Source organism: Pleurodeles waltl, chromosome 3_1 (assembly GCF_031143425.1).
Source record: "Pleurodeles waltl isolate 20211129_DDA chromosome 3_1, aPleWal1.hap1.20221129, whole genome shotgun sequence".
Classification (NCBI taxonomy): Eukaryota; Metazoa; Chordata; class Amphibia; order Caudata; family Salamandridae; genus Pleurodeles; species Pleurodeles waltl.
Genome location: NC_090440.1, coordinates 1,901,000,421 through 1,901,027,906, shown reverse-complemented (window position 1 = coordinate 1,901,027,906; position 27,486 = coordinate 1,901,000,421). Strand labels below are relative to the sequence as shown.

The 27,486-nt window shown below is 43.1% G+C and overlaps 1 protein-coding gene across 1 annotated transcript in view; it reads right to left on the bottom strand.

The window, feature by feature from the left end:
* The window catches only part of SUMO1 (small ubiquitin like modifier 1), a 56,781-nt gene extending 29,755 nt beyond the window's left edge, over positions 1–27,026 (bottom strand). Inside the window, exon 1 of the mRNA XM_069226045.1 lies at positions 26,821–27,026. Coding sequence (XP_069082146.1) covers positions 26,821–26,832 — 12 coding nt within the window. The 5' untranslated portion in view covers positions 26,833–27,026. The remainder of the gene's footprint in view (positions 1–26,820) is intronic.
* Between the last annotated feature and the right edge of the window lie 460 nt (positions 27,027–27,486).

The following is a 27,486-nucleotide window of genomic DNA, read 5'->3' as shown; positions in this document are numbered from 1 at the left end:
TAATGCAAAGAACAACCCACCTGGATAGTGTTCTCTTGTGGACTGCCTTTCCTCTCCTCTTGCCCACGTATCCAATAAACAGCTGATCCTCCAGCCTGAAATCCTTTGTTCTATCAATAAAGAAGCTCAACGCCCTCTTTGGGTCCAGACGGTGCAGTCTTTCTTCCTCTTTGGAAGGATGAGGCGGAGGATAGAACGTGGACAAAGTAATTGCCTGAGCCAAATGGAAGGGTGAAACAACCTTCGGGAGGAAAGCAGCCTTGGTCCTCAACACCACCTTATCCCCATAAAAAGTTGTATAAGGGGGCTTTACTGATAAGGCCTGCAACTCACTCACTCACTCTCCTTGCTGATGTTATAGCTATCAGGAAGACTGTTTTTAAAACCAAATACCTTAAGGGGCAAGAATGCATAGGTTCAAAAGGGGACCCCATAAGGAAAGTCAGGACCAAGGACAAATCCCATTGCGGCATAACGAATGGCTTTGGAGGATATTTATTTAGAAGACCTTTCAAGAATCTGATAACAATAGGGGATTTAAATAAAGATGGTTGGTCTGGAAGACATATGAAGGCTGACAAGGCCGATAAATAACCCTTAATGGTAGCCACTGCACAACCTTTCTGCGCTAGAGACAGAGCAAAAGACAAAACGTCCAATAGATGAGCATGCAAAGGATCAATCTGCCTCTCTCCACACCACGCAACAAATGTAGACCATCTATTAGCGTAGATAGATTTAGTGGAGTGTCGCCTGGCCGCTAATATAACATCCACTACCTCAGGTGGGAGAGAGAAGGAACTCAGGTTGCCCCGTTCAATCTCCAGGCATGTAGGTGCAGACTCTCGAGGTTGGGGTGTAGAACCTGCCCCTGCGACTGCGAGAGGAGGTCTGCCCTGAAAGGGAGACGGAGCGGAGGGCACATTGAGAGTTGGAGAAGGTCAGAGTACCATACCCTCCTTGGCCAATCCGGAGCTATTAGGATGACTAGAGCCCGGTCCTGGCGAATCTTCCTCAATACTCGAGGAATCAAGGGTATGGGAGGAAACGCGTAAAGCAACTGGCCGCACCAGGTTATTTGAAACGCGTCCCCCAGCGCTCCCTGCATCGGATACTGGAGGCTGCAGAATAACGGACAATGCGCGTTCTCTCGAGTGGCAAACAGATCTACCCGAGGAAACCCCCACCTCTGGAAGATTAAACGGACTTGATCTGGATGGAGACGCCACTCGTGGTCTGCCGAGAAATGGCGACTGAGACTGTCCGCACGCACAAGACTCCGGCCAGATGGTTTGCTATCAAGCAAACCTGATGGTCCTTTGCCCAGGACCATAGTCGAAGAGCTTCTCTGCAGAGAAGGTACGACCCCATTCCTCCCTGCTTGTTTATGTACCACATCGTGGTAGTATTGTCCGTTAGGACCTGTACCGACTGACCACGAAGGGAAGGGAGGAAGGCCTTGAGAGCCAGACGTACAGCCCGTAACTCTAACAGATTGATGTGAAACATCTGTTCCTCTGGAGACCAAAGACCTTTGATCTCCAGATCCCCCAGATGAGCTCCCCACCCTAGAGTGGAAGCATCCGTTATGACTGTGGCCACTGGTGGCGACTGCTGGAACGGCTTTCCTTGTGAAAGATTGTTGCTTGCAATCCACCACTTCAAATCCACAGCAGCATCTCTGGAGATCTTGATAGTACCCTCTAGATCCCCTTTGTGTTGAGACCACTGCCTTCGGAGGCACCACTGAAGAGCCCTCATGTGCCAGCGAGCATGCGTGACCAACAGAATGCAGGAAGCAAACAGACCGAGCAGACGAAGGACCTTGAGGACTGGAACTACCGCTCCATTTCGAAACATTGGAACCAAATCCTGAATATCTTGAATCCGCTGAAGCGGAGGAAAGGCCCGTCCCAATGTTGTATCCAGTACTGCCCCTATGAACAAGAGGCGCTGAGAGGGCTCTAGGTGAGATTTGGGCTCGTTCACCGAAAAACCCAGGTCGAACAACAACTGGGTTGTTGACTGCAGATGATGCGACACAAGCTCCGGGGACTTGGCTTTGATCAACCAGTCGTCCAAGTAAGGGAATACTGCTATCCCCTTCCTTCTGAGTTCTGCCGCAACCACCGACATCACCTTCGTGAAGACTCGAGGTGCTGAAGTAAGACCAAACGGAAGGACCGCAAACTGATAGTGCTGCGATCCCACCACAAACCGGAGATACTTCCTGTGTGACTTGAGTATCGGGATATGAAAGTAAGCATCCTGCAAGTCGACAGACACCATCCAGTCTTCCTTGTTCAACGCCAAAAGCACCTGTGCTAGGGTCAGCATCTTTAACTTTTCCTGCTTGAGGAACCAATTCAAGATCCTCAGGTCCAGAATTGGTCTCAAACGACCATCCTTCTTGGGAATCAGGAAATACCTTGAGTAACATCCTCGACCCCTTTCCTGCTCTGGGACCAACTCCACCGCGCCCTTTGAAAGGAGAACTTGTACCTCCTGTTCTAGCAACAGGAGGTGTTCTTCTGAACAATAAGAAGGGCGGGGCGGGAACTCCCGAAAGGGAAGGGTGTAGCCTTTTCCCACAATACTGAGAACCCAAGTGTCCGTTGTAACAGTCTTCCATTTGGTGAGAAAATGCTGTAATCTTCCCCCTACAGGAGAGGAGTGAGTGGGAAATGGTGGAAGCCTAAGGCTGCTTCCCCTGCTGCACCCCGCCAGAGGATGAGGAAGAGGCAGAGTGCTGCTGAGAGGCTCCTCTGGTGCGGACCCTACCTCTCCCCCTAAAAGATCTATAGGGATGGGAAGAGGCAGGTTGCTGATATCTTCCCAGAAAGGAGGAGGAGCCACGCCCAAATCCACGAAACCTCCTGAAAAATCTGGAAGAGGCCGTGGAAGAAGGAGCTTGGAGCCCTAACGACTTAGCCGTGGCCCTGCTTTCCTTAAAACGTTCCAATGCCGAATCAGCCTTGGCTCCAAACAGTTTGTCCCCATCAAACGGGAGATCCAACAATGTGGACTGTACATCCGCAGAAAAGCCCGAGTTACAGAGCCAGGCCTGTCTCCTTGCCACCACAGTTGTGCCCATTGCTCTGGCTACCGAGTCGGTGGTATCCAGTCCCGTCTGGATAATCTGGGTCGCAGCAGCCTGGGCATTTGAAACAAGATCCAAAAGACCCTGGGGAAGCTCTGTAAACAATGAGGAAATGTCATCCATCAGAGCATGAATATACCTCCCCAGGATACAGGTTGCATTGGTGGCTTTTAACGCCAGACTGCAGGACGAAAAAATCTTCTTGGACTGCGCCTCTAGTTTCTTTGAATCTCTGTCCCCAGGCACCGTCGGGAAAGAACCAGGCGCTGACTTGGATGAACAGGAGGCCTGCACCACCAAGCTCTCCGGCGTAGGGTGCCTAGATAGAAAACCAGGGTCAGTCGGAGCCGCCCGATACCTCCTGGCCACGGCTCTGTGAACTGCTGGGGAAGATGCCGGCCTCTTCCACACCTCTAACACCGGATCCAGCAGAGCGTCATTAAATGGCAAAAGAGGCTCCGCCGCAGCTGAGGCCGGATGTAGCACCTCTGTTAAAAGGTTTTGTTTAGCCTCCACCACCGGCAAAGGCAGATCCAAAAAACTAGCTGCCTTCCGTACCACTGCATGAAAGGAAGCAGCCTCCTCAGTATATTCTCCCGGGGACGAAAGATCCCACTCAGGGGAAGTGTCCAGCCCACTGGCCGACTCCAGACCACGCAGCCCATCACCCGAGTCCTCTAGCTCTCCTTCCTCCAGGGCTCGTTGGTACTCCTGCTCCTCTAATACACGGAGAGCACGTCTCCTCGAATGAAGTCGTTGTTCAATACGCGGAGTCGACAATGCCTCCGCCGAAGTCGAAGATCGGCGCCGATCTTCAGAAGCCACCGACGCCGCGTCCGGCGCCACAGGTAACTTCGGCGCCGACGAAAGAGCAGCTGAAGCAGATGGACCCACCGGAGTCACAGGCCGAAATCCCGACGTCGACGGGATGGAAATCCCCGGGGCCAATCCTTCTGAAGCCACAGGAGCGGCCACCGGCGCCGACACTGGCGCCGAGCCCACGTTCCCAAAAGGGAGAAAGGGCATAAAGGGTGCCGGCCGAAGAGGCACAGGATCACCCAAAGAAAAGGCCAAAGGCCCAGCCGGAGCACCCCCTGGAGCCATCTGTTGGAAGATGGCATACATCGCATTCAAGAATGCGGAACTATCGGCTCCAGGGGTGGGAAAAGCCGGATACTGAGGTGCCTGTCTCGGAGGCGACCCCGACACCGGCCTCGACGTCTGCGCCGGAGAAAACACCTGAGGCTCCAATACCTCAATCACCGACGCCTGTCCAGGTGAAGTTGGAGATGCCGGAGAGGGCAACGGCGTCGAAGGATGCGGCGTAACCGTGGGACTGATCTCCCATGTCCTTCGGCGCCGATCCGAAGACCTGGAACGAGTCTCCTTCGAATGACGCCGAGATTCTCTACGGCGCCGGGAGTCTCGATGACGCCGATGTCTTGGAGAAGAAGACTTCTTGTGATGCTTCTCCTTCGATTTTGCCATAAACAGCTTCGCCTCACGTTCCTTGAGGGCCTTTGGATTCATGTGCTGGCATGAATCACAAGTCGAGACGTCGTGGTCGGAGCTCAAACACCAAAGGCAATCGGAATGAGGATCGGTCACCGACATCTTGCCTCCACACTCACGACAAGGCTTAAATCCAGACTCTCTCTGCGACATTATTACCACAGCGAAAGACTACGCAGCAAAAATACACTGCAACCACAAAAGTAACAGTTGCTCCCTCGAAGATAACCGTTTCGAATGCACGGAAAAAAGGGAACTTATGTCCGCACGTCGTCGAGGACCTCTTATTGCCTGTATGACGTCAGACGGCGTCGCGTGGGCTAGAGTGACGTCCTCGTCGACGTGCAGAGACTAGTAAGAAGATTTCCGTCGAATGCTGGCGCCATGGGAGTATTCATTAGGTGAGGAATCCACAGGTAGTTGTATCCATCAGAAACAGCTGTATGTCCAAGCCTTTGTCTCAAAATATGTGAAAGACCTATAGCAGGTCCAGTACAAAGCAGCCACGCACCCTTGATTCTTGACCAGAGCCAAAGAGATCGCATACAAAGGCTATGACTGAAATGTATCGTGATTACGCCTTGAATGGGTGAATATCAAAAAAATGCACGCTCCTTAACACAAATAATTTCACTGGTTTGTAATATCTGTAGGATCATATTTAGGATCTACTGTGCAGAGTACAACCCAAGAAGATCGGGTAAGAGCAAATAGAGCACCACCTGCTTCCCAATAAAAAAAAAAATAATGTTGGGTACAAGGTTCTGCAATAATTAATTTTATTTCGAGGTAGACACAGTTAGTTAATCTCTTCTGCATGGTTTTGCAAACAATATCTATATTCCTAGTTTATAAAAATGCATACTGGAAAATGTAGCCCTGCTAATCAGCACCAAATAATACAATATGCTTATTTAAAATAAAAAAAACAAAAAAAAACTGTGTTAAAAGTGCCATATGCTGCATTGAAGTCAATCAGCAAGTTCCCCTATTTTACCTGTATTAAAAAATAAAATAAAATAAAAAAGATACGAACATGACAGTTGCAGCTCAAGTAAAGTACCTTAACTGTAAGCATAGGCCAATACTATCCCTTTTCCCCACAAAAAACCCATATTAAAAGAATACAACATTTAAAAGCTGAGTGCGGTTATCACTTTTTACAAACAAATCTGGTACTCAAACTATGCATCTGTGGTAAGAAGTGTGGTTCAGGCCAACCTTGTACAGAAGAGGAAAAACAGTTGGTGCTCAATACTAAAGTAATAGCGATAAGATAGTAGGAACCCACGCCCCAGAGTAGAAACGTTTTCTAGTCGAAACGCTTTTAAACCAATGCCAACGCTGCTCCATATCAGGTTAAAAAAAAAACACAATAAATATGCATGTGTTTTCAAGCCATGGCCGCCAAATAGTCCTAACATAACACAACATACATTTTTCACCACACTGGCACATGCATACATCATGACACCATGGCCATTTTGTCTGTGTAACATGTTGGGAACTAGGGACGTGGAGGTTACATCCGAGTACCAGGCAACGAAGCAGCAGCTGTTGTGTGCTGCTCCAGTGCCCCCGTCTTGTCAGCATCCTCTAGACTCTCCTGCTAAGTGGGTGTGATTGCTCTGCCAATGACACAATCTCACGAGAGACAAACAAGAATGTGGGTGTTAATCTAATGATGCGCAGACTTCACATACAAGCCAGCAGTGAAAGGCGGCTGAAGGTTTGAGGTGGGTGAGAAAGAAAAAAATGAGACCGAGAGGGCTGTGTTGTGCAAAAGTTATGGAAAAATGTAGTCACCGAAGGTCAATTCTCAGGGTCCAAAGGATCCTTTCCACCCAATTGTAGATTTCCTGGAAGATCCCTATCATGTGTAGAATCTCACTGGATCCTATTCTGTCTCTTGTCATCTTCAGCCTCTAACTAGAGCTACCATGGGACTCTACTTTCAGATAACAGTGACAAGAGTCACTAATATGCCAATGATGCACAACTGTACCATAACGTCTCCTCTGCTCCAGACATCCAAAGCCTCGTTCGTACACTGCCTATATCTCGCCTAGATTTGGATGTCCAACACTTACCTGAAGTTCAAACCAACCATGAAAGAATTCCTATTATTTGCCAAGAACTAAAAAGAATAAATAATACAAACTTGTCGTAATGACACATTTGTGGCTTTGAAACCCCAACTTTCACTGAATACTAGGTCAATTGGATTCACCGTGGACACCAACCTCATCCTCAAGGAATAGGAATACATTGCCATAAAAACAAAACAGTCTGGTTTCAACTCTATCTTCTAAAGAAAGTGAAACTCTTTCTTCTAGAAAGAAACTTCAGAACTGTTGTATCAGTCTTTGTGTTCCCTCTTCTAGATAACGGAAACTCCAAACAACACCTCTTAAGGGCATTAAATATGCCTCAGCAAATCTCACCCAGGACCACAAAAAAGATAACCAAATCACCCCTGTCCTGATGGAACACCATTATCTTCCCCTACAGGTCCGCAGCATCTTCAAAACCAGTTGCATCATTTACAAAGGCATCACAACAACCATGCCCACTTGCCTTGAGGAAAAGGTCGCCATCTCAGGTGGTTTTCAGCACACATGAGGCCAGGTCACCATCAGACTGGAAACTAAGAAGTGTAAAAATGGAAAAACAAGGCAGCAGGCATTTTCCAGCTATGCACCCAGGATCTGGAAAAACAACCCTCTTTCCAAAAGGACTGCCGCTACAATTTAGGAGACAATTGAAAACACACCTCATTAAGGAACACTGCATCCCAATACAGTACCAATTCAATAACCAGACTTTGTGCCTGCCTATGACCATGTACAGCGCTCGGCTGACATTTTGGCTAGGTCTACGGTTTATAAATGTCACCTAAATACAATTAAAAATAATATTCCCATAAAGGGACAATTTATTAAAACACACTCAAAGTTCATCAGCTAGGCTTATAGCAGGTTTGGAATGCTGCAAATACATCTCTACATTACAACTCGAACACTGACGCTGTGGCAAAATTAAAATACATAAATAGTTTTAACTGGTTAAAAAAAATACACCATGTAAAAAAATACTCTCTCTCTGCAAATGCAATCAATTGAATTAATGTCAAACAAAAATAGTCTCATTCTGTAGTGCCCACCCCATGTCCCTAAAACACGGTAATTCCAAACATAAGGACAAAAGTTTCAGTCATCCACTCAAGATGCATCTCCTGAAACAAACCTTTCAGTCTACTAAAGGCAAATCACATCCCAATAAAAATCTCACAGAGAAGACAGCGGCTACTAGAGTCCAAAAATACCTCTGATACTACTAAGAATGTGCTTGTGGCGCGTCAATGCCCTAATACGGACTCCATTTTACTCAACTGTTCCTTTGTGCAGTATGATGACAATATCTACATGGTCTATAGAAATTAAGTAGTAGCGTTACAACATCATAATATTCAGCAGTATTTAGAACCAAATCAAAGTCGACCTCCACTCCGTTATACAGAGTTCCTTCATTTCTTGAAAGAAAGGTACAGAACACCTCAAACAATCTATTTGTCCAATCGCTATGACGCCTCAGATTTAACAAGGGTGAGCTATTTTTTTTAGGGCATAATGCCTAGGTCTGCCAAGAGACCACGAGCCGCCAAAAAACAGGTGTTCCGTTTATTCAGAAAGTGAATGAACAATAAAGGTACCTTTAAATCTTTAAGTCTTGTTTTTATCTAGTCACATTTGCTGTGTTCTCAAAGATAGAGGTCAAATGTCAGCTTATGTCTTCTTACAAGTTGCCCCTTATTTTAAACTAGAGATTGGTGTTTACTTTTTTTTCTCTGGCTGAAAAGAAAGAGGGTTTTGCTAAATTAACTCTCTGGGTACACAATTATATAGTTTGTAAATGAACTGTACGAATGTTTCAAAACATTTCAGTAGCTGGGAAAGCATTTTTTTGTAATTCTGAAGTGAGGTTGAAAAAAGATTTTAAACAGGATCTAAACAAATCAGAATGCTTTACTTCGTGATGTACAAATTAAATTTACAAATTATAATTTTTTACTGAAGCCCGATTTACACAGATTGTTTGTCCCATAGTTTTGTCACAAAGAACGCTTGTGGCCATTTCAGTGGAGAATGTCCGCCTGTAAAAGAGTGCGCTACCACATCATGCTTTAGTAATATATTTATTAAAAGTGAGAGTTTTTAACAATGAACTAAGAAACATTCCCGCCCTAATGGCAGTGCTACTAGCGAAGACATGTTGGGGAGGATCAGGTGTACACTGTATGTGGGTTTGCTTCTTTATTATACTTGGGGCAATTTAAATTAAAAAAAAAAAAAAAAAAAAATGTTACATGATAAAAAAACAGGACTGCACAATTTTAGACAAGTTTATGGGTTAGGCATACTACAGTTAGGTTGAGTACATTATTCAAGTCACTAGACCTGCAGGTCTGGTAACAGTTTTCTGATTTTTCTAGGCCTTTACTTTTACATTGTTTCTCAGCAAACTGGCCTTCCTTCCACTACAGAGAAGATATCCATTGGAGGAGTTGTGCAAAATGTCCATATGTAATACAGGCTAATTCGCTTGTGTTGCACATGCAGAAAAGATACTAAATGTAAATTGTGGGTTAAATGTGAATGAATTACATCTGTGTGACTAAAAACACCTTATTTAACTTGAGTCTCTCTTGAGAACTTTATTTTAAGAAAAGTTAATGTGATTCTCCCTTTTCCATGTAAAGCATATGTGTATTCTGGTAACCGGCTCCAACAAAACAAGATGATCATTGTATGTTACTGAACAAAGGTCGTGAACAGTTGTTCAACAGACGTATCAGGGGTTACAGGTGAAAGCGCCACATCAGTGTTATGATTGGTTTTTAGGTATTAGATTGGGAGATGAGGTTTTCCTGTGACCAGATGTGCAATTACACCAGCGAGAACTAAAATGTTATACCTAGGATTTATTTGCGTGCTATATAATTGTTACTGCAACTTTTGGCTCGAAGATGTACCTTTATATGGCCGGGACATCTTGTTTGGGGTCAAGGGCAACAAGTTGGCCCAACCCTCTGCAGCACAAACCCTTTGGCTGCCTGTTTACAGAGAGTGGAACTCTCTGCAGTTGAAGTAATGTGTTTCCAAAAGATAACGCTGTTCGAACTTGTATTTATGGTTCATTATTTGAAAGCCTTCATTATTAGGGTGAGTGCTGTAAATAAATGTTTTAAGGTCACACTTCACTACGGACGTTGGTTCCAGAACAAAAACAAAAAAAAAAAAACGTGCATACAGTTTTGAAAAGTTTAGGCTATGAGGCTAAGTATAATGCTCCCAGAATGCTCTCTGATTAGATGCAAATGAAGTGTCATTTAGTAAAATGTGTTGATGCATGCTAGTATTTCCCAAAAATATTTCTAATGGAAAATCAGTGTAACCATTTTCAACACGATTATGGGAAGCATGAAAATAAACAAACACTGACAAAGCCAACTGATCTGACATATTTTTAGAAGTCTTTTAGTTTCATCAATGCGTGTCTTGTTTTGACATGGCTTTTATAAAACTTTATTGTTGTGGGAGCTACCAGGCCCTCAACATTGTAAAACACTGGCAAAAAAAACAAAAAAAAGTTTTTGGACTCTAAAAGCACACGTTGCCACCAGTGGCATAACAAAGGCCCCGCAGCCGCCCTCCAGGGGGCCCCTTCAGCACAGCACCTGCCCTGAGTGAGTCTGGAGAGGGGGCTCCTCCATGTTCTTTGCAAAGGGGCACCCTCCAGTTTCGTTACGTCACTGATTGCCACTGTAGTTCCCGACACTGAACAAAACTACTTTGTGTGCCAATATGATCCTTGTGGAAGAGCAGAATGCGATCACTCACAGTAAAGCCAGCCGAAAGAGAGAGAAATAGAAGTTTAAAAAAAACAAAATGTCTTTGTTAACACCAGACCTAATTAGGGACCAAGACCCACATGTAGGTAGCTTTTTGCATGTCGCAAACAGCGACTTTTTGCAACGTGCAAAAGCACACTGCGATGCACAAACCCAGTTTTGTGATTCGGTAACCTGGTTACCGAATCGCAAAACGGGTTTGCGACTCGCAATTAGGAAGGGGTGTTCCCTTCTTAATTGCGACTAGCAGTGCAATGTAGGATTGTTTTGTGAACGCGTGTGCAAACCAATCGCAGTTTGCACCCATTTGAAATGGGTGCTAACACTTTCGCAAAAGGGAAGGGGTCCCCATGGGACCCCTTCCCCATTGTGAATGTCACTGTAAAAAAAAAAATCAGAGCAGGCAGTGTTCCTGCGGACCACTGCCTGCTCTGAAAAAATGAAACGAAAACGTTTCATTTTTCGTTTTTGTAATGCATCTCGTTTTCCTTTAAGGAAAACGGGCTGCATTAAAAACAAAAACAAAAAAAACTGCTTTATTAAAAAGCAGTCACCAACATGGTGGTCTGCTGTCTCCAGCAGGCCAGCATCCCTGTGAGGGCCGCAAATTGCGACCCACCTCATGATTATTCATGAGGTGGGCATTTGCGAAGCCCTTGCGAATCACAGATGGTGTCAGGGACACCATCCTACATTAGGATTTGCGGAAAGGTGGCAAAATAAGGAAATTGCTACAGTAGGGATTGAAATTGCAGGTATTCAAGCCCTACTATGGTAGTAGCCCTGGCATAATCAGAGAGACTGTTATCAGAGCTCCTACATAATGAGATTGCTGCCATAATTTGTCGCCACACTACATGGCACCAAAGGGACAAGTAGATCTTTTTACAGGACAAGTAGATTTGAGAAGCAACCTGTCCCCTGGACAAGTAGATATTTTAATAAATTCCACACCCCTGCTACATAATGTCTAGACTGCTACGATATGACTGTACCTATTATCATATGTTGAGATACATGCATAACGCGGTTTCTTTCTCTCACAAAGAACTGCCAATAAAGAGCCATTTGTTTATAGACAGCATGTCCCACAGCGTCAATATAATGGTTTCTTCTGTCTTCAGCCATTTGAATAACTTTCTTTTCCTTCTGACATACGAGGTTTGCAGTCACCATGCCATATTACGGCCGTCGGCATATTGGCTAAGATTAAGGCCAGTGCCTTGCGATGACACGCATTTCATTTGGTTCTCATCATCAAGCTTTGTAGTAACAGATTGACCCTGACAAGTTGTAACTTGATTTATTATCCAATAAAGGCCCCAACCGTACACGAGCATGGAAAACAACTGACTCCCCCGCTCCTTCACAGATCTCCCCTGAACACTCAACATTCTAAATGACATTATAATATGCCTGCAGGGTTACAGTGACATATAGAGTTATGGGTTGGCAGCTGCTACAATATTCATACAACAACATTTCATTAACTTATCACAACATATCACCTCCAAATCCCATTAAAATTTTAAAGAACGTCTACAAAAACCCTGGAAACATATTTAAATATACATTTTCTTTAAAAACAAAACATGCAAAACAAAAAAATAAAAACATAGATATGTGAGTAAACCTGAAATTAACCAAGCAGAACATTATTTTACAAACCATTAAATTCATAAATATTAAATTTCTAGAGAGAACAATATCAATGCATCCAATATTTGCAGATGTAGTCTTTGAATTTTATGAGTTCTGTGATTCTTTTTCCCATTCTTTCCAACCTCACACGGTTCTCAGAATCGAGACACGGAGTTGTATTCCTGCCTGTTGGCTCTCTTCCAATAATTATATTCTTTCACACTCATTAGCAACTCTCACTTCCACCTCTCACACTGCCACCTGACATTTGAAACTCATCAAATTGTTTACTTTAGGACCTTCGGCGCATAACACCGATTCCCTGTTATCTTTTTTGCATCTTTGTATATAAAGATGCAAATCATATGCCACATGTTTCCATCATTCAATAAAACTTAATTGCAAGATACTTTTACTACTTTTAATGGTTGTGGAATTCTTCCTTCACTTCTTTAATATACACCAGGTGTTTTATCCTTTACCCAGCCTCCTACTTCCACACTCACATTTTTACAGTTGTGTTTTATCATAATATTCTCTACACTTCAATGGGGCTTCAGACAGTTTCCTTTTTACCTCTGAGGGTGCCCATCCGCTCATCCTAGATTTGGACAACTACCTCACATTATCCTTTATGACAGGAGTGCGACCTCTCATTACCTCAAATGGACTGTACACTGTGGACCCACAAGGGGTCAACCTATAAGCCCACACAGTATACCACACTTCCTTCATCCAAGGCAAATTCACTTCCTTAGTCAGTTGTACTGTGTTTTGTTTAACACTATATGAAAGTGCTAAATGGCATCATTTCCAGCAGAATGATACATGGAAGGTGGTATTATGTACAACACCATTCCTCTTTAAATACAATTTGGAAATGTCTGAAGTAAATTGAGGTCCGTTATCAGTGAGGATTACTTTAAGTAATCCTTTCCTCAATAACACCTTATCTGTCTATGCTTCCGCTTTGGACACCACATTGCAAAATGGGCAATCAACACAATAATGTACAAGGACTCTCCTCCATTATGAACAGGACCTAGAATAGGCAACCTTATTCTCTACCAAGCCATCACAGGGCTTCTGATTGGACACAAAAAAGGTTTGAATGTTACAAGAGCCTTTTTCTGAATGATTACATATAACGCATTCTTCTACTTTCTTCGAATGGCTGCATCCAGCCCTGGCCACCGGTACATGTATTAGACTCTGTTTTTAGTTTTTGTAATGCCAAATGGCCTTCGTGACACAAACTTAGCAATTTGTCTTTCAAACTTTCTAGAGGAACCACCCTTCCATTGTGAAATACTTTTTCATTCTCAAATGCGAGCTCATGCTTTAAGTCCCAAAACACCCGCAAACTTTCTTTCAGTTTTTTTTTTTTTTTGCTAGGCCAACCTTCACTTATCCACATACAAATCTTCTGAAAAACATTTTACATTTGCAATTACATGCGAGCCAATCTCTGAGACACATTCAACAAACCTTTGGTAGTCAAGACCTTAGTCAAAGCTTTTTGGTCACTGCAAAGGGTAATTTGTGAATCGCAAATGTGTGTCCTAAAATATTCTAAGCCCCATACACATGCAACTGCCACTTTTTCAATCACAGAGCACTTCTTCTCTGTGGGGATTAGTGAGCAAGATACAAATGCAATGACACATTTGTTTCTTTCCTTATCCACTTGTGTTAACAGCACCTAATCCTTTACAACTAGCATGTGTTCTTACTATACTTCCTAGCTTCGGGTCAAATACTTGCAAGGCAGGTGTGTTACAAATGTCATCTTTAATTTCATGAAATGCCTCCTGATACCCTTTGACCATAGGAAATCATTTTTTTTTCAAACATTTTCTAATAGGGAATGTATTACTTGAAAAATTAATCACATATTTGGAACAAAATTCTGCCATTCTTAAGAGCTCTCTTGTGTCATGTTTGTTAGTAGGTGTATTCTTTATTGCTTCTACTAAAGAAGCATTGGGCTCTACACCCTTTCAACTTATTTCATGCCCAAGATATGTAATGGCATCCTTAGCAAATGTAAGTTTTGCATTTTCTGCAGTCAAGCAATGATTTCATTTCTCAACTACTACTTTGCATTTAGGATCATGTTCAGTCTTTTTTTTATCCCAGTAAAAGAATGTCATCCTGAAAGAATATGACTCGTTCAACATCTTTGAATAACTCGAACATTAGTCGCTGAAATATTACAGCTGCCAGACCAAATGGTATTCTGACACACTGAAATTAACAGAACGGCGTGATGAATGCAGTCAACCAGCAACTCTCTCTGTGCAATTGCACCTGGTAGTATGCTGGTGTTAAGTGCTGAACCACCTAATGCCTTTGGTAACAGATAACATTTCAGTAATCCTCAGAAGATTAAACTGGTCAACCAAATTGTTTCTGCTCAAATATGTTAAGTCTACACATAACCTGAGTTTTCCGTTGGTATATCTTGGTACCACCAACGGAGAAACCCAATCAGACGACTGAATAGCCTCAATAATACATGCATTATGCAGCTTACACATTTCTTCTCTTATTGCCATGAGAATGTTTCTTGATGCAGGAACACATGGTACAGCTTCATCCTTTAAAATTATCTTATGGTGGAATCCCCCGAGTTCCCTTATGCTGCCTGAAAAAACCCTGGAAATTCATCCAAATTTTTCATGTATCCTTTTGACTCTTTCTGAACCACCATCACAGGATCAGGACTGCTAGGATTCAAGATAATACCAAGATCACCCCGATCCCACCACCCTAATACCGATGAACCTGTTTTAGCAATATAAAGCTTTATGATTCTTACATGCAAACAGTAATTACCTGCATCCTAACAGTACACTGAGTTCTCCAGTAAAACTTTTGGGAGAAATGTCAGGTGATTCTTATTTTCTCCTACCACGGGCACAAATTGCTCCTTTCATACACTCACTTACTAAGGTATACTGTGACATTGGGTCTGCAGTAATGGTAATTGTTGGGCCTGTCCTTTTTGCAGGATTATGCCCAAACGTCTTGCCTTCCGCCTCCTATTTTTTCTGACCTGTTTTGCTGGCTTTAGGACTCTGAGCACTTTACCACTGCTAACCAGCTAAAGCGCATATGCTCTCCATCCCCCTTGGGTGTGTCTGGGGCCAGGGCAGGGAAAGGCAGAGTCTTGTGCACTACAAAGTCTTCTCATTGAAGTTTGCCTATTTCAAAGATAGAAATGGTATAAATACCGGGCCCATGACACCACATAGTTAGAATCCTTCTGGGATAAGGGCATTCTGCCAGGAAGAAGAGCTGGATGCAGTAGGAGGGACTTCCACTCTGCCAGTTGCTTTGCTGGTCTGGCCTGCTGCATCTGTCCTGGGAGTAGAAGGACTGGACTTTGATTGCTTTCTACATCCTGCTCCCAAGGTTCTCCAAGGGTTTGGACTTAGCTTGCCTCCTGTTAGAAGTCAAAGGGACATCAAAGATTTCATCTTCCAGCATCTGGGCTCTCTTGCTGAGAGTCCTCACTCGCCAAGTAGTGCCAAATTTAGTTCCTGGGCCCTTGGGAGTGTGTTCTGATGTATCCAAGAAGAAGCCAAGTACACTGACCTCAGAGCAACTTCAGAACCGGTGCTGCTGTCTGACTCCACGCTGCTGCCTGGACCAGAGCTGTGACCCCAGCTGAGTGCAATGACCGCAACAGACACCACAGGTCCAGCATCACCCCAGCGCTTCCAAAGTCTCGCCATAGTGAGAGTCCTGAGTGTTGTGTACCCCCATGTATGTGACCACCGACTCGGCTGCAGCACCTGTGGCCCCATGATGTGATTGCGACACCGAGAAGTCAATGTCCCATGTCTTGACCTACTGGATTCATCAACCCTGCCAGATCCCAAGGAACCAACGCTTTGACATGGATGCCACATCACCTCCCCTGCAAACATAGCAAAGGTACGCCTCACCTCCCCGTTAGCAGGAAGGAACTGATGTTGCACCAGCGACACCTCACCTCCCAGACTGTGCAATTATCTTTGTTTCCACATAATTTTCAAAGGTACTGAACCGGAACTGGCCTGCACTCCCTCACAAGTAGCATCGGATTGTTAGGAACGACTCCGTCAAGACATCCTGATAGCCCCAGTTGGAGCTATTGCGCTTGTAAGTGCTTTACTGAGATTTAATATTTAAAAATTAGTATCTTTGCTTGTGCAGGTTGGATTTTGTTTGGGAGTGCGGGGGAAGGAGTGTGGTAGTGATGGTGGTTACACAAATACTTTATACATTGCTTCTGAGATAAGACTGACCACTCGTGCCAAGCTACCAAGCAGGTGAGCAGGGGTTATCTTAGTTATGTGACTCCCTTACACTGACTAGAGTGAGTGTCGCTACTTGGATAGGGCGCAAACCACTACCAACTAGAGACCCCCAATCCCACCTCAAACACTTCAGAAGACGTATCTACACTCAAGAGACACATGTTAATTCCTTCAATATGTTTCTTGTGATCTCGATCTGAATCCTCCACTAATAATTTTTTTTTTTTGTCATTGGCCAAACGACCTGCAAATCAACATCTATAACATTTTAACTTCGTATTACAGTCTGGCCGTTTTTTTTTCTTAACAGCAGATTTAGTTTGACTGGTTTTCTTTTCTCATATATGGTCTGTTTTTTGGTTCGATTTTATTTTATTAACAACCTCTTTACCTTCCTGTTGATTTTCACTCTCAGTGGATTTCTTGCTGTCCATCAACACAGCTTCAGCACACCTTCTTTTAAGTTTTGCACATTATAAAATTTCTGTGACTTTTTGTAATCAAGCTTCTCCTTTGGCCCAAAGATTGTCTTGTATTGATGCATTAGCAGCGTGCATGACAATTTGGTCTCTAATTAATTTGTCATATTAATGGGCCAAGCCTGCAGGTTACAGCCAGGTTAAAGCAGAAACGTATTCCTATACAGATTAATCTGCTTTCTGTGATAAACAGGTACCTTTCTATTCCCACACAAACAGTTGGGGCATCATATATATCCAATTCCTCCAAAGTGTTCACAAAAACATATCTTTGGCCTGACCCCGTAGGTTTTTCATAATAGGATTGTACACTGTTAACCTCATTGGTCCTAAAGAGTGTAACAGTATTTTTTTTCTGGAGTAAAATCATCATCCTCATCAACAGCAGATATCTAATTAAAAAAAATATTCCCTCCATTCTTGCCATTTAAGTGAATTCTCCCCAGAAGAAGGTAAGAAGAGCTGAGGCGGAGTTAGATTTAAAGAGTTTCCTGAAGCCATGTTTTACTATGTAATGTGTGTGTATATATTTAAAGTAATGAATGTGTCCCTTGCAAATAAAATTACATTGGCTCCACACATGTATCAAGCTTCTAATATTGCTGCAGGGTAAACAAAAAAATAGCTATTTTTCTCTGCAAACGTCAGGGAAAGCTTAAATTTGGATGGTGTTATGCTTCCAGACAGTAGGTGGCAGTGCTGCTTTAAACAATGCCCGAAAGGAACTGCAAGGGGGAGACTAGAAAGAATGCTGTTCGGGCATGAAAAAGACAGCAGGCCCTGGGAAGTGCTGAAGAAGTGTGGCCTAAAACAGTGTTTCCCAACCTTCTGACTTCTGTGGACCCCCACTTTATCAGTACTGGAACCCAGGGCCCCCCACTAAATCATTACTGGAATCCGCCGCCACCCCACCCCACCCACCCACCAATGAGTCATTACTGAAAGCTAGGCACCTAATTTGTTAATATTGTTAAATTTTCTAAGCAGTCACAGACCTCGAGAGGAGGCTTAGCAGACTCTCAGGGGTCCCCGGTCCACAGGTTGGGAAATCACTGGCCTAAAACAAGCACCAGGTAGAAATTGACTCATGGAAGTGGGAGGTGAGGAACACCAAAGAAATACTGCCTGTGAACAGTTCAGAGAATTAAATTGGCAGGGCGCTGTGGTAATGCCTTGAAACGGACACTGCAGGGACTACCCCAGAGCTGGCAGCTTAGAACATTGTGATAAATTAAACAGCTGTTGGGAGGATTGTTTGGCATAGATTATTATTTCCCATGGAGTGTGTGTAAAAAACAGCTCCACATAACACCACAGTTCGACATCTTCTGAAGTACTCAGCATGCCGACGGTGTTTGCAAGGCGATGTTGTTGTAAAATCACTATAGCAGTTGCTCCAGATGTGGCCAATGCATAGGTTCTAGTGCTGGCCAAAACAGATTGACGCTGACAAGTTTTAACTTGATTTATTATCCCAATGAAGGCCCCAACAGTACACAGAGCACAGAAAACGACTGCCTCCTCCAGCTCCTTCACAGATCTCCCCCTTCCACACTCAACATTCTAAATGACATTATAATATGCCTTGTAGGATTATGGTGACATACAGAGATGCGAGTTGGCAGCTTGTATAATATTCATACAATTACATTTCACTAACTTACATCATAACAAGCCTGAATGAAAGATGAGCTTTAAAGCTTCAAGCTCTTCTCCATCAAGTCAGGTCCACCATGATTTATAGTATGCTTGGCCATGAGTAGCCAGACAGGGGTAAAAACAAAACATGTGTTGTAAATCGGCATCTCCACTCCAGATCAACACCACCTGAACAGGTATGGAAAAACTGAAGAGATCTGTCACGTGCCCCTGGCCAACAGAGAACTTTAATTTAGTCCACCACTGTGGGTCTCAACTAGCTACTTAGTATTACTGCTTTTCATATCTTGCAGCAGCAATCAGATATGGGATGATAATAACCAAGTCCATCCCACTAGATCTTGATCCATGTCTCTCACACTTCTTCATCCATCACGTTGCTAAGCACTGTGTCTCATGGCGAATAATCGCATGTCAGTTGTCATTATGCAGGACATAAAAACACTTCCCACATAGGATAAAAAAAAAAAAACAAAGACAACATTCCTCTAACCACACACCCTACATTGTGTAGCATGCTAACCATAAAGGCAAGCATTTCAGTGCCCCCCCCCCCCCCAAAGTAGTAAGCGATATACAAGTGTTGCCATACTGTTAGCTTCTTTCTAAAGAGATATGGTGAGAGGTTAAGTTGTTGCCCTACAGAACAAGGGCACTGTAAGAATATATTGTACAATTGTGCGTGACAAGGTCACTACATCCCAAATGGATACTTGAAACAAATTAAGTCCTAAAAAAAAACACCTTAATGGCGGCAGCCTTATGTGGTCTAAGATTAATATAATTTGGAATAAAATCCAAAGATCAAGGGGTTATATTTGGTAACTCCTTTACTTAGGGACACTGGGATTCCATAGTACTGAAATCGACCAGTGAAGAAATTGCTAGCATGCAAATATGTATTCGCTTCACTCAGAGTGGGCTCTTTAGTGCAGCTGGTACTTGCTTTCCCCAATGGCTCATCTGTGGTCTGGCACTTTGTAGATCATCCTTGGGTTTACTGGGGTAGACATCAAACTGGGGGCAACTAAATGGCAATGTTGGGAAAGACAGCCAAGTCCTGTGTTGTTTCAAAATGAAGTCTGAGGACTCAATCAATCAGTTTTTGTAGAGTGCAGCTACTCAGCCGTGAGGGCCTCATCCGAAGAGCCATGTCTTGAGGTTCTTCCTGAAGATGGTGAGCAATGGGCTTTGCCTGAGGTGCAGGGTGAGGTTGTTCCAGCTCTTTGCTACGATGTAGGTGAAGGATCGTCCTTCGGCAGTGGTTTCACAAATGCGAGGGATGGTGACCATGGCCATCTGGGTGGAGCAGAGGGATATGGCGGGGTGTGGAAGGAAACGCGGTAGTTCAGGTAGGCTGGTCCTGCGTTGTGTATGGCTGTGATACCAAGGTAATTTTATGTGCCATTGCTTAGGCAGCACGTCCCGTCCAGACGCACGTCATAAGCAGAACGTTAACTATTTTACTAATGCTACTGGAAATTAGTATCTATTTACTCTGACATATTCTTTCTTCCAAACACCCTAATTCCATCCCTTTGATCCACTACAGTAAGAAACTTACTACAAACAAATGTACTTTTGTTTCCCTGGAGGTTTGTCTAAATCAAAAAGATACTTGGAAATATTCATATTGAAAGTCAATGGGACTTGTAAGTGTTTCAGAATGATCCCCCCTACAGCAGCAGTACATTTCTCTCTTTGAAACAACCAGACATCCCAGCTGAGACCCCCCAAGTGAACAGATATTGGCATGCAGGTATGTAAAGTGATTACTGTATAAAATAATAATAGAAAACTGCCTCCCCCGGTTGGCAGAACTCTGTTTACCTTCACTTCTCTGTTGCTCAGTGCTTTAATCCTCAGAATTTGGAAAGGTTATAAAATCCGGTTTTAAAATACTGAATAGAAAACTATACATTTACATTGTGTGTAACCTTTTCTTTACCGTGGACAAACAACATTCCTAAGGCTAGTACAAGAGCGGTAGCTGTTCAGGCAAAGTTTAACTGGACAGGGGAAGCCCACAGCATGTGTTTGTTTCCATTAGAGGGGAGGTCTGCATAAGAAGGGTTCGAAGGGGTGGAACATGGAAGCAGTAGAGTCACAGGGCCCAATACAATTAAGAGACCAGGATCTCAGTGTTGTGTTGTCACACAACGCTGAGCACCCCTACCTGATCTGCATAACACATGTGAAATGCATTTTCACCCAGATATTCTTGCATCGAAGTTGAGAGCTGCACGATTGTACACAATTATGGGTATCATACTTTAACTAACTCATGCGATCGCTTAACCAAACCCAAGCCAAATTAGTCTACAAGGAGGGACGTGCTTCAACAGGAGACAGAAAAAGTTGGATCACCGGCTGAGCTGCCCATGTTGCGCAATGCCTTCTATGCACTGAGTGCAGCTAGGTTGGCAATCTGGTATAGAGACAAATTCTGGACAGGGCGCTAAAGAATTTGGGAGAAAGGGGCAAAACTCAGGACAAAAGTCAGTTGTACTGACACATTCAAGGAGAGACCACACAAGACCGCTTTATCAGTACATTTATTTACTACTTTCTACACAGCACTATTTATTCACTATGGTCTTTATGTGATTGCCTCTAGGAATGCTACATTCAAGTGCCACATTATGTCCTTGTACAATAGTAAATGAATGCCGTTGAGCACGGTGTCAAGGGCATCTGCCCTATCCAAATTTACCCAATCTTTCTTGGAGAGAAAGCAACAGCAACATTTTGATTCAAAACATGTTAAAACCTATGGCATACAGTTTGTGAAAAATTACTAACTGGGAGAGTGACCTGGCCAAATCTCTGCATGATGTGAACTGGGCTAAAATATTGCAATATCCCTAGAAAGTATCCTGCTGCTTCTGTTTTAAGTATATTCAATTCAATATTCTGAACTGAGCCTACCTTACAATTGCCCGAATTACCAAAATATACAAGGAAGCCACAGCTGCATTTGTCCTTACAGTATGTAATTAGATGTTAATTTACTTCAAATGCTCTAGTCTTGCCCCACATTCTTTCATACCGTTAGAGAGTTCTCGAGATGCTGTCAACCATGATGAGCTGTGTAATAACAAACCCCCCAGAAATGGTCCTATTGGGCGTATTCCATGTCCTAAGTTCAGGAAACCTTCCACCAAATTCCTAGACCTGGTTCTTCTTCTAGTAAACTCAATATCACACTGCACTGGAAAGATTCACTTCCTCCAGCTATGGTAAGTTGGACCAAGGTCTCGTTCTCTTGGTTTTGAACTGAGAGCAAGCACCCTGTTACACAGAGAGGAATGAGCAGGTCTGAGAAAATATTTAATTGCACAGAAGTGAAATATTTTGGTCGAGGGCTTTAAAAACTGCACCAAGGACGATAACTCTCCCCCTGTAAACTGGTGCTCATGGATGGCCTTGGAATAGCATTGTGCTATATCAAAATGCAAACAAACCTGTTATGTTAGAAAATGAACTGCTTATTCCTGAATGTAATACTATCACATTTATTCCAATGTATTGGAAAATTATTTCCCCCTTAACCAATTTTACCTTTATCCATTTTTCTTCACATGTAACAGGTAATTATTTTAACCCAATCAAAATATTTTGATCCACGCATAAAATAGTCAACTGCCTGTGTTTCGAGCCTGCAAAGCACACACATTTCAGCAGCAAGCGATCAACACGAGGGGCTATCCCTGCACTTGACCCAAAACTGAATTCCATGTATTTCATGTACACCATAAGGCTGGCATGTTCTTGGCCCTGGCAGCTGCAGCCCGATGTACACTATGCTCCTCATTACATCATTTTTGATACATTGGACATGAACACGAGGGCTTTTAGGGCTGTCTTTGCCGCTACACATCGGCCTGCAACCTAGCATCAAATTTTTCAAATGAACACATTTTTCAAGGTAGGTGGTGATATGGCTGTACTGTATGTGGCATTGCCACATTAACTGTCAGTGTCATGGAGACACTATAGTTGTATGGTCGGATGATTAGATGTCAACATCTTGTGGCAGTAGAGGTCACATGCCTTCACAAAGGCAAATGAGGCACTTTAGTGCTGAAAGGGTGACAGACAGCCTTGCGGATAGCCAAGCTAGCAGTCTGACTTGGTTCTTTGAGTTGGGACAAGAGCAGATAACTACCAAAAGATGTAAAATGGGCAACCCGTGTTGTGGGAAGGTATGATGAAACCTGTGAAGTATTACAGCCACCCTGCTGGCAAATTGTGTGATCATAGACAAACTTTTTTTTTTAACCTAGCTTTTTTTCCCCCCTCATTATCACCTAAGGGCACATACAAATACATTAGTTTGGGCTGTGCGCTGTAGATAAAAAAACTTTAAAAAAAAACTCTTGTATTTGACTTTGTAGGCTGTAATATTGTTCAATTAATAATAGAAAACTTTTCCCAGGGGTGTAGAATTTAATTTAAAAAAACTACTTGTCCATGGTAAAGGTTACTTCTTAAATCTACTTGCCCTGTAACAAAATCTACTTGTCCCGTTGCTGCCATGTAGTGTGGCGACAAATTATGGCTGCAATCTCATTACGTAAGAGCTCTGATCATAGCCTCTCTGATTATGCCAGGGCTACTACTACTTTAGTGGGGCTTGAAAATTTGTCATTTCAATCCTTACTATAGCAATTTCCTTATTTTGCCACCTTTCCACAGATCTACAAACTGGGGCTGGAGAAAAAAGTAAGCAATAGTTCCAGCACTGGATGGCTGAGTCTGCAAACCTAATAACTTGCATGTTTTAAATATTTTTACCAGCTCTTCTCTATTCTTTTCCCATAATGAGAAAGGTTGGAAATGTACTCTTGACAATGGCAGAAGTAGAAGTTCTTCCAGGGTTGGGGAAAAAAGCGGTTGCCTGTAAGTTCTTTTGAATTCATGAAAGCCACTCATTCAAAGACGTATACCAGGGATACACGTTTGTGACTTTCTTTAAGAATTGGGTCCCTAATTAGGACTGGCGTTAACAAAGACAGCTTGTTTTTATTAAACTTCTATTTCTCTCTCTATCGGCTGGCTTTATTGTGAGGTATTGCATTCTGCTCTTCAACAAGGAGCATACTGGCACACAAAGTAGTTATGACAATCAGTGGTGTAGCGAAACTGGACCCCCACCACCACCACCGCCCAGACTCACGGCAGGTGCTGTGCTGCTGGGTCCCCCTAGAAAGGGGGGATGATGGGGCTGCTGGACCTTTATTACCCCACTAGTGGCAATGTGTGGTTTTTGAGACAAAAACAATGTTTTTCTTCTTGCCAGTGTTTATTACAATGGTGAGGGCCTGGCAGCTCACACAACCAGAAAGTGTTACAGAAGCTATGGCAAAACAAGACATGCATTGACAAAACCAAAAGACTCACAAAAAACGTTGGATCGCTTGGCTTTGGAACGGCTTGTTTATTTTCATCCTTCCCACAATCTTGTTGAAAATGTGGTTACACTGATTTTCCATTAGGAATATTTTTTGGAAATACTAGCATGCATCAACACATTTTACTAAATAACGCTTCAAAGTAATAGCACCTAAAGGTTCGTAGTAGCAAAACTTTTTTTCCTACTTGCATTTTTTTCTGAACATTTTATTTTGAAAGCAAAGAATCATCATTCTTGCTTAGAAGCGTCTGCAAACATCTGCATCTAATCAGAGAGCATTATACTTAGCCTCATATTGTTAAACTTTTCAAAGGTGGAACCACTGTCAGTAGTGCAGTGTGACCTTAAAATGTTTATGTACAGCACTCATCCTAATAATGAAGGCTTTCTATTAATGAACCATAAATAAGAGTTTGAACAGCATTAACATACGGACACACACATTACCTCAAATGCAGGCAGTTCTCTTCTCTGTAAGCTGGCAGCCAAAGGTGTTGTGCTGCAAGGCGGTCGGCCTACTTGTCCCAAGGACAAAACAAACTTGAAAACTTGTTGCCCTTGACCCCAAACAATAGTTCCCAGGAGATAGGATTTCCACATCCGAGTTTTCCAAATTGTATGTAACAGACTTGCCTTTTAGTTCCTGATGGCACTGATGTCAAAGAGGGCTGTGAATGTTCCCAACTTAATGTTTAGGTACTATCACTTTTAATAAGTAACTCTCAATGAGATTTTATAATCTAATGGACTATGGTGAAATGCTTACATGTTATAAATACACTTGTGTGAATGTCCAAGAGCCTTTATTATTTATTTGCATGATGTTTGTTGCAAAATGTACACTCTACACATAACGTTACCTGATTTCACGTAGACAATGTCTTAAGCACCTTCGGCTAGAACAATGGACTGCTTTCCAGCTGCAGGATATGGGATTCTTAGGCATATGTGTGTGTGTGTGTAATTCATGCTCTGTGGAAGGTGCATAAGGCTGAAAGTGGTTTTGCTAGAGGAATTAAAAAAGAGGGTAGTTCGAACAGAAATGCATTGCCAAGTCTGGGCTCATGCTCTGTTAAGGGGTCATTCCATTTTCTAACAAAAATTAAACCAAATTGGAGATAGGCTCTTCACGTAATGAGTAAATCATTCTCAAATCATCAGGGCCAATTTCATCATGTTAGTGCCTGAAGTAATCTTCGCATCATCCACAAATCATCAAGAACAATCTCATCTTTAAAGTAATCAATTGCTCATTCTCTGATCATCAGGAATGATCACCTCTTGCGAAGTCATCAGATACTCATTTTCAAGTCATTCTCTAATCAGGCACCCCTTTCTAAACTATGCTGGTGGCTTTAGGAGGTTGATATGAAAATGACTTCTAGAGTAGTTGGATGATCATCCAATGACTCTGGGATGGGTTCTTAAGTAATGTTGTTTGACATGGGAAACACGATTTGTCTCTTTTTCAACTGTCTTTTAGGCCCTCATGTGCTCCGCTTGTCATAATGTATTTTCCCATTATGTGACAACGTGATTGTTGGAAAATCTGAAAATCCTCCAACCTCCACCACCAAGCTAAGCCCCCTGGCTCCAATGGACCTCTTAGGATTGCAGATTTAACCGAATGCACACATTCGCATTTCTTTCTGGGAAGCAGGCACCCTGCTAAGAAAGCTTATTGTTTGTCTCCCCCTCCCGTGTGAAAACAGAAAAAGAGACTCCATCCCTTCCACTAAAGTGTGGGAATTCTCCTTTGGCTCAAATTTCTCAATTACAGACAAATGCCACCTGTTGAAACTTTTATAACGGACATGAGGGTGAAATTACGGGCTGTCCATGAAAATTACGGACAGGTGGTCACCCCAAGTGCAGCATGTGTACATAAGAATCCTTCTCTCCTCAAGGTCCTAAATCCTCCTTCGTACATCCCTGGATCAGACTGTGCAATGAGAACAAGGGTGCAGCAAAGCCATCCCACCAACCCCTGCACGCACACACGGCTCCACTGTTGTGCTTGCTTCTGTAGATTTATCATTGTGACGCCCCACATGCCACTGCTCAAATCCCTGTTTTCAGTTAAATCTTGTAATTCAATGCGTCATGCCGGTTGATGAGTTTTTTTGTGCCCCGCTGGTCAAATACATTATTATTAGAAATGTAACAAGAACAATCGTAACGTTTCAAAGAATAGAAAGTGAAAAATTAACAGACAAAATGAAAATGGTGAAGTGACAAGTATGTAAACAGGAATCCACTCCGGTCCTAGTCAAAAACACCAAAGATTACTAAGCCTAATAGAAACTACTCAATTAAAGATCTTAGGTAAAGGGGACGACATAAAAAAACTCCACTCTCCCAACGAAATAAACCGCGAGCGGTAGACAGTGATGCTGGGCATCATGTGTAAAACATTATAAGACGTGCACATTTCTCCCGTTTACCGGCACACCAACACAGCCATAGTTAAGGCTCACAAAGCGCGTGTTAAACTGGCGGGGTACGGGGCTTTGAAATACGACATTATAACGTAGTGTAGTCAAGACGAGAGTAACACATAAACGGGTTGAAAACCACACATACGTCCAAAATCTAGGGTGGCGTGGACGTCCCAGCTCAGACCACGCAGATACGACGAAATGCGTACGAAGAAGAAAAACGAGGCATTGTCTAATAAAAAGTTAAAGCTTAAATGTGCTGTCACGGAAAGACATACCTGTCCCGGTCTGCCTCCATTGCTACCAAAGGCGCGCAAGGGGATATAAACATCCCTCCCTCCTCGGAAAACTACTCACCAGCTCAGCCATCTTCCCCTGCTTCCCTGGGTCGACACACCGGGGGATTAAAAAACAACAGAATTACGCTCGATTTTCCGAACGTCCAATTCCCAATCGTTTTTCTATTCCTCTTGTTGTTGGTTTTTCCCTCTCGCTTCCCTGTTACGTTTCGTTCACATCAACAGCACTACAAGCTACCACCGGAAGGAACTCTCGCTGCTTCTGACGCAACTTCCTGCCTCCATATTTTTAGAGACCATCCTTTCTTCCCTCTCCACTCCTCTCACTCTCTGGACTGCCCTCTGCTGGGAAGTTGCCCGTTACAGGCACAGCATACAGTGTAAAACATTTTTGCCATTTTCAATAGGTGAGACCTTTTCGTTTCTAATGGTTACGAACACTGTTACATGTCGACTCAGAAGGATTATACACATCTCCATTTTTATATTTGTCTAACCGTGTTTTATTTTAAAACATGCACAATATTCAGAAGGGTGTTCTGAAGGGATTTACTTTTTCTGGTACTAAATGGAAAACACTAGCAAAGCCTACTTTGCCTTATTTTGGAGAAAGGCTCTTTTTTTTTGTAGCCATATCGTTATTTCTGTTTTTTCCGACGTCGTGATTACAGGTGCCCTAGTAAATTACACTCTATCTGCAGACATCTATTGATATAAGGATCGC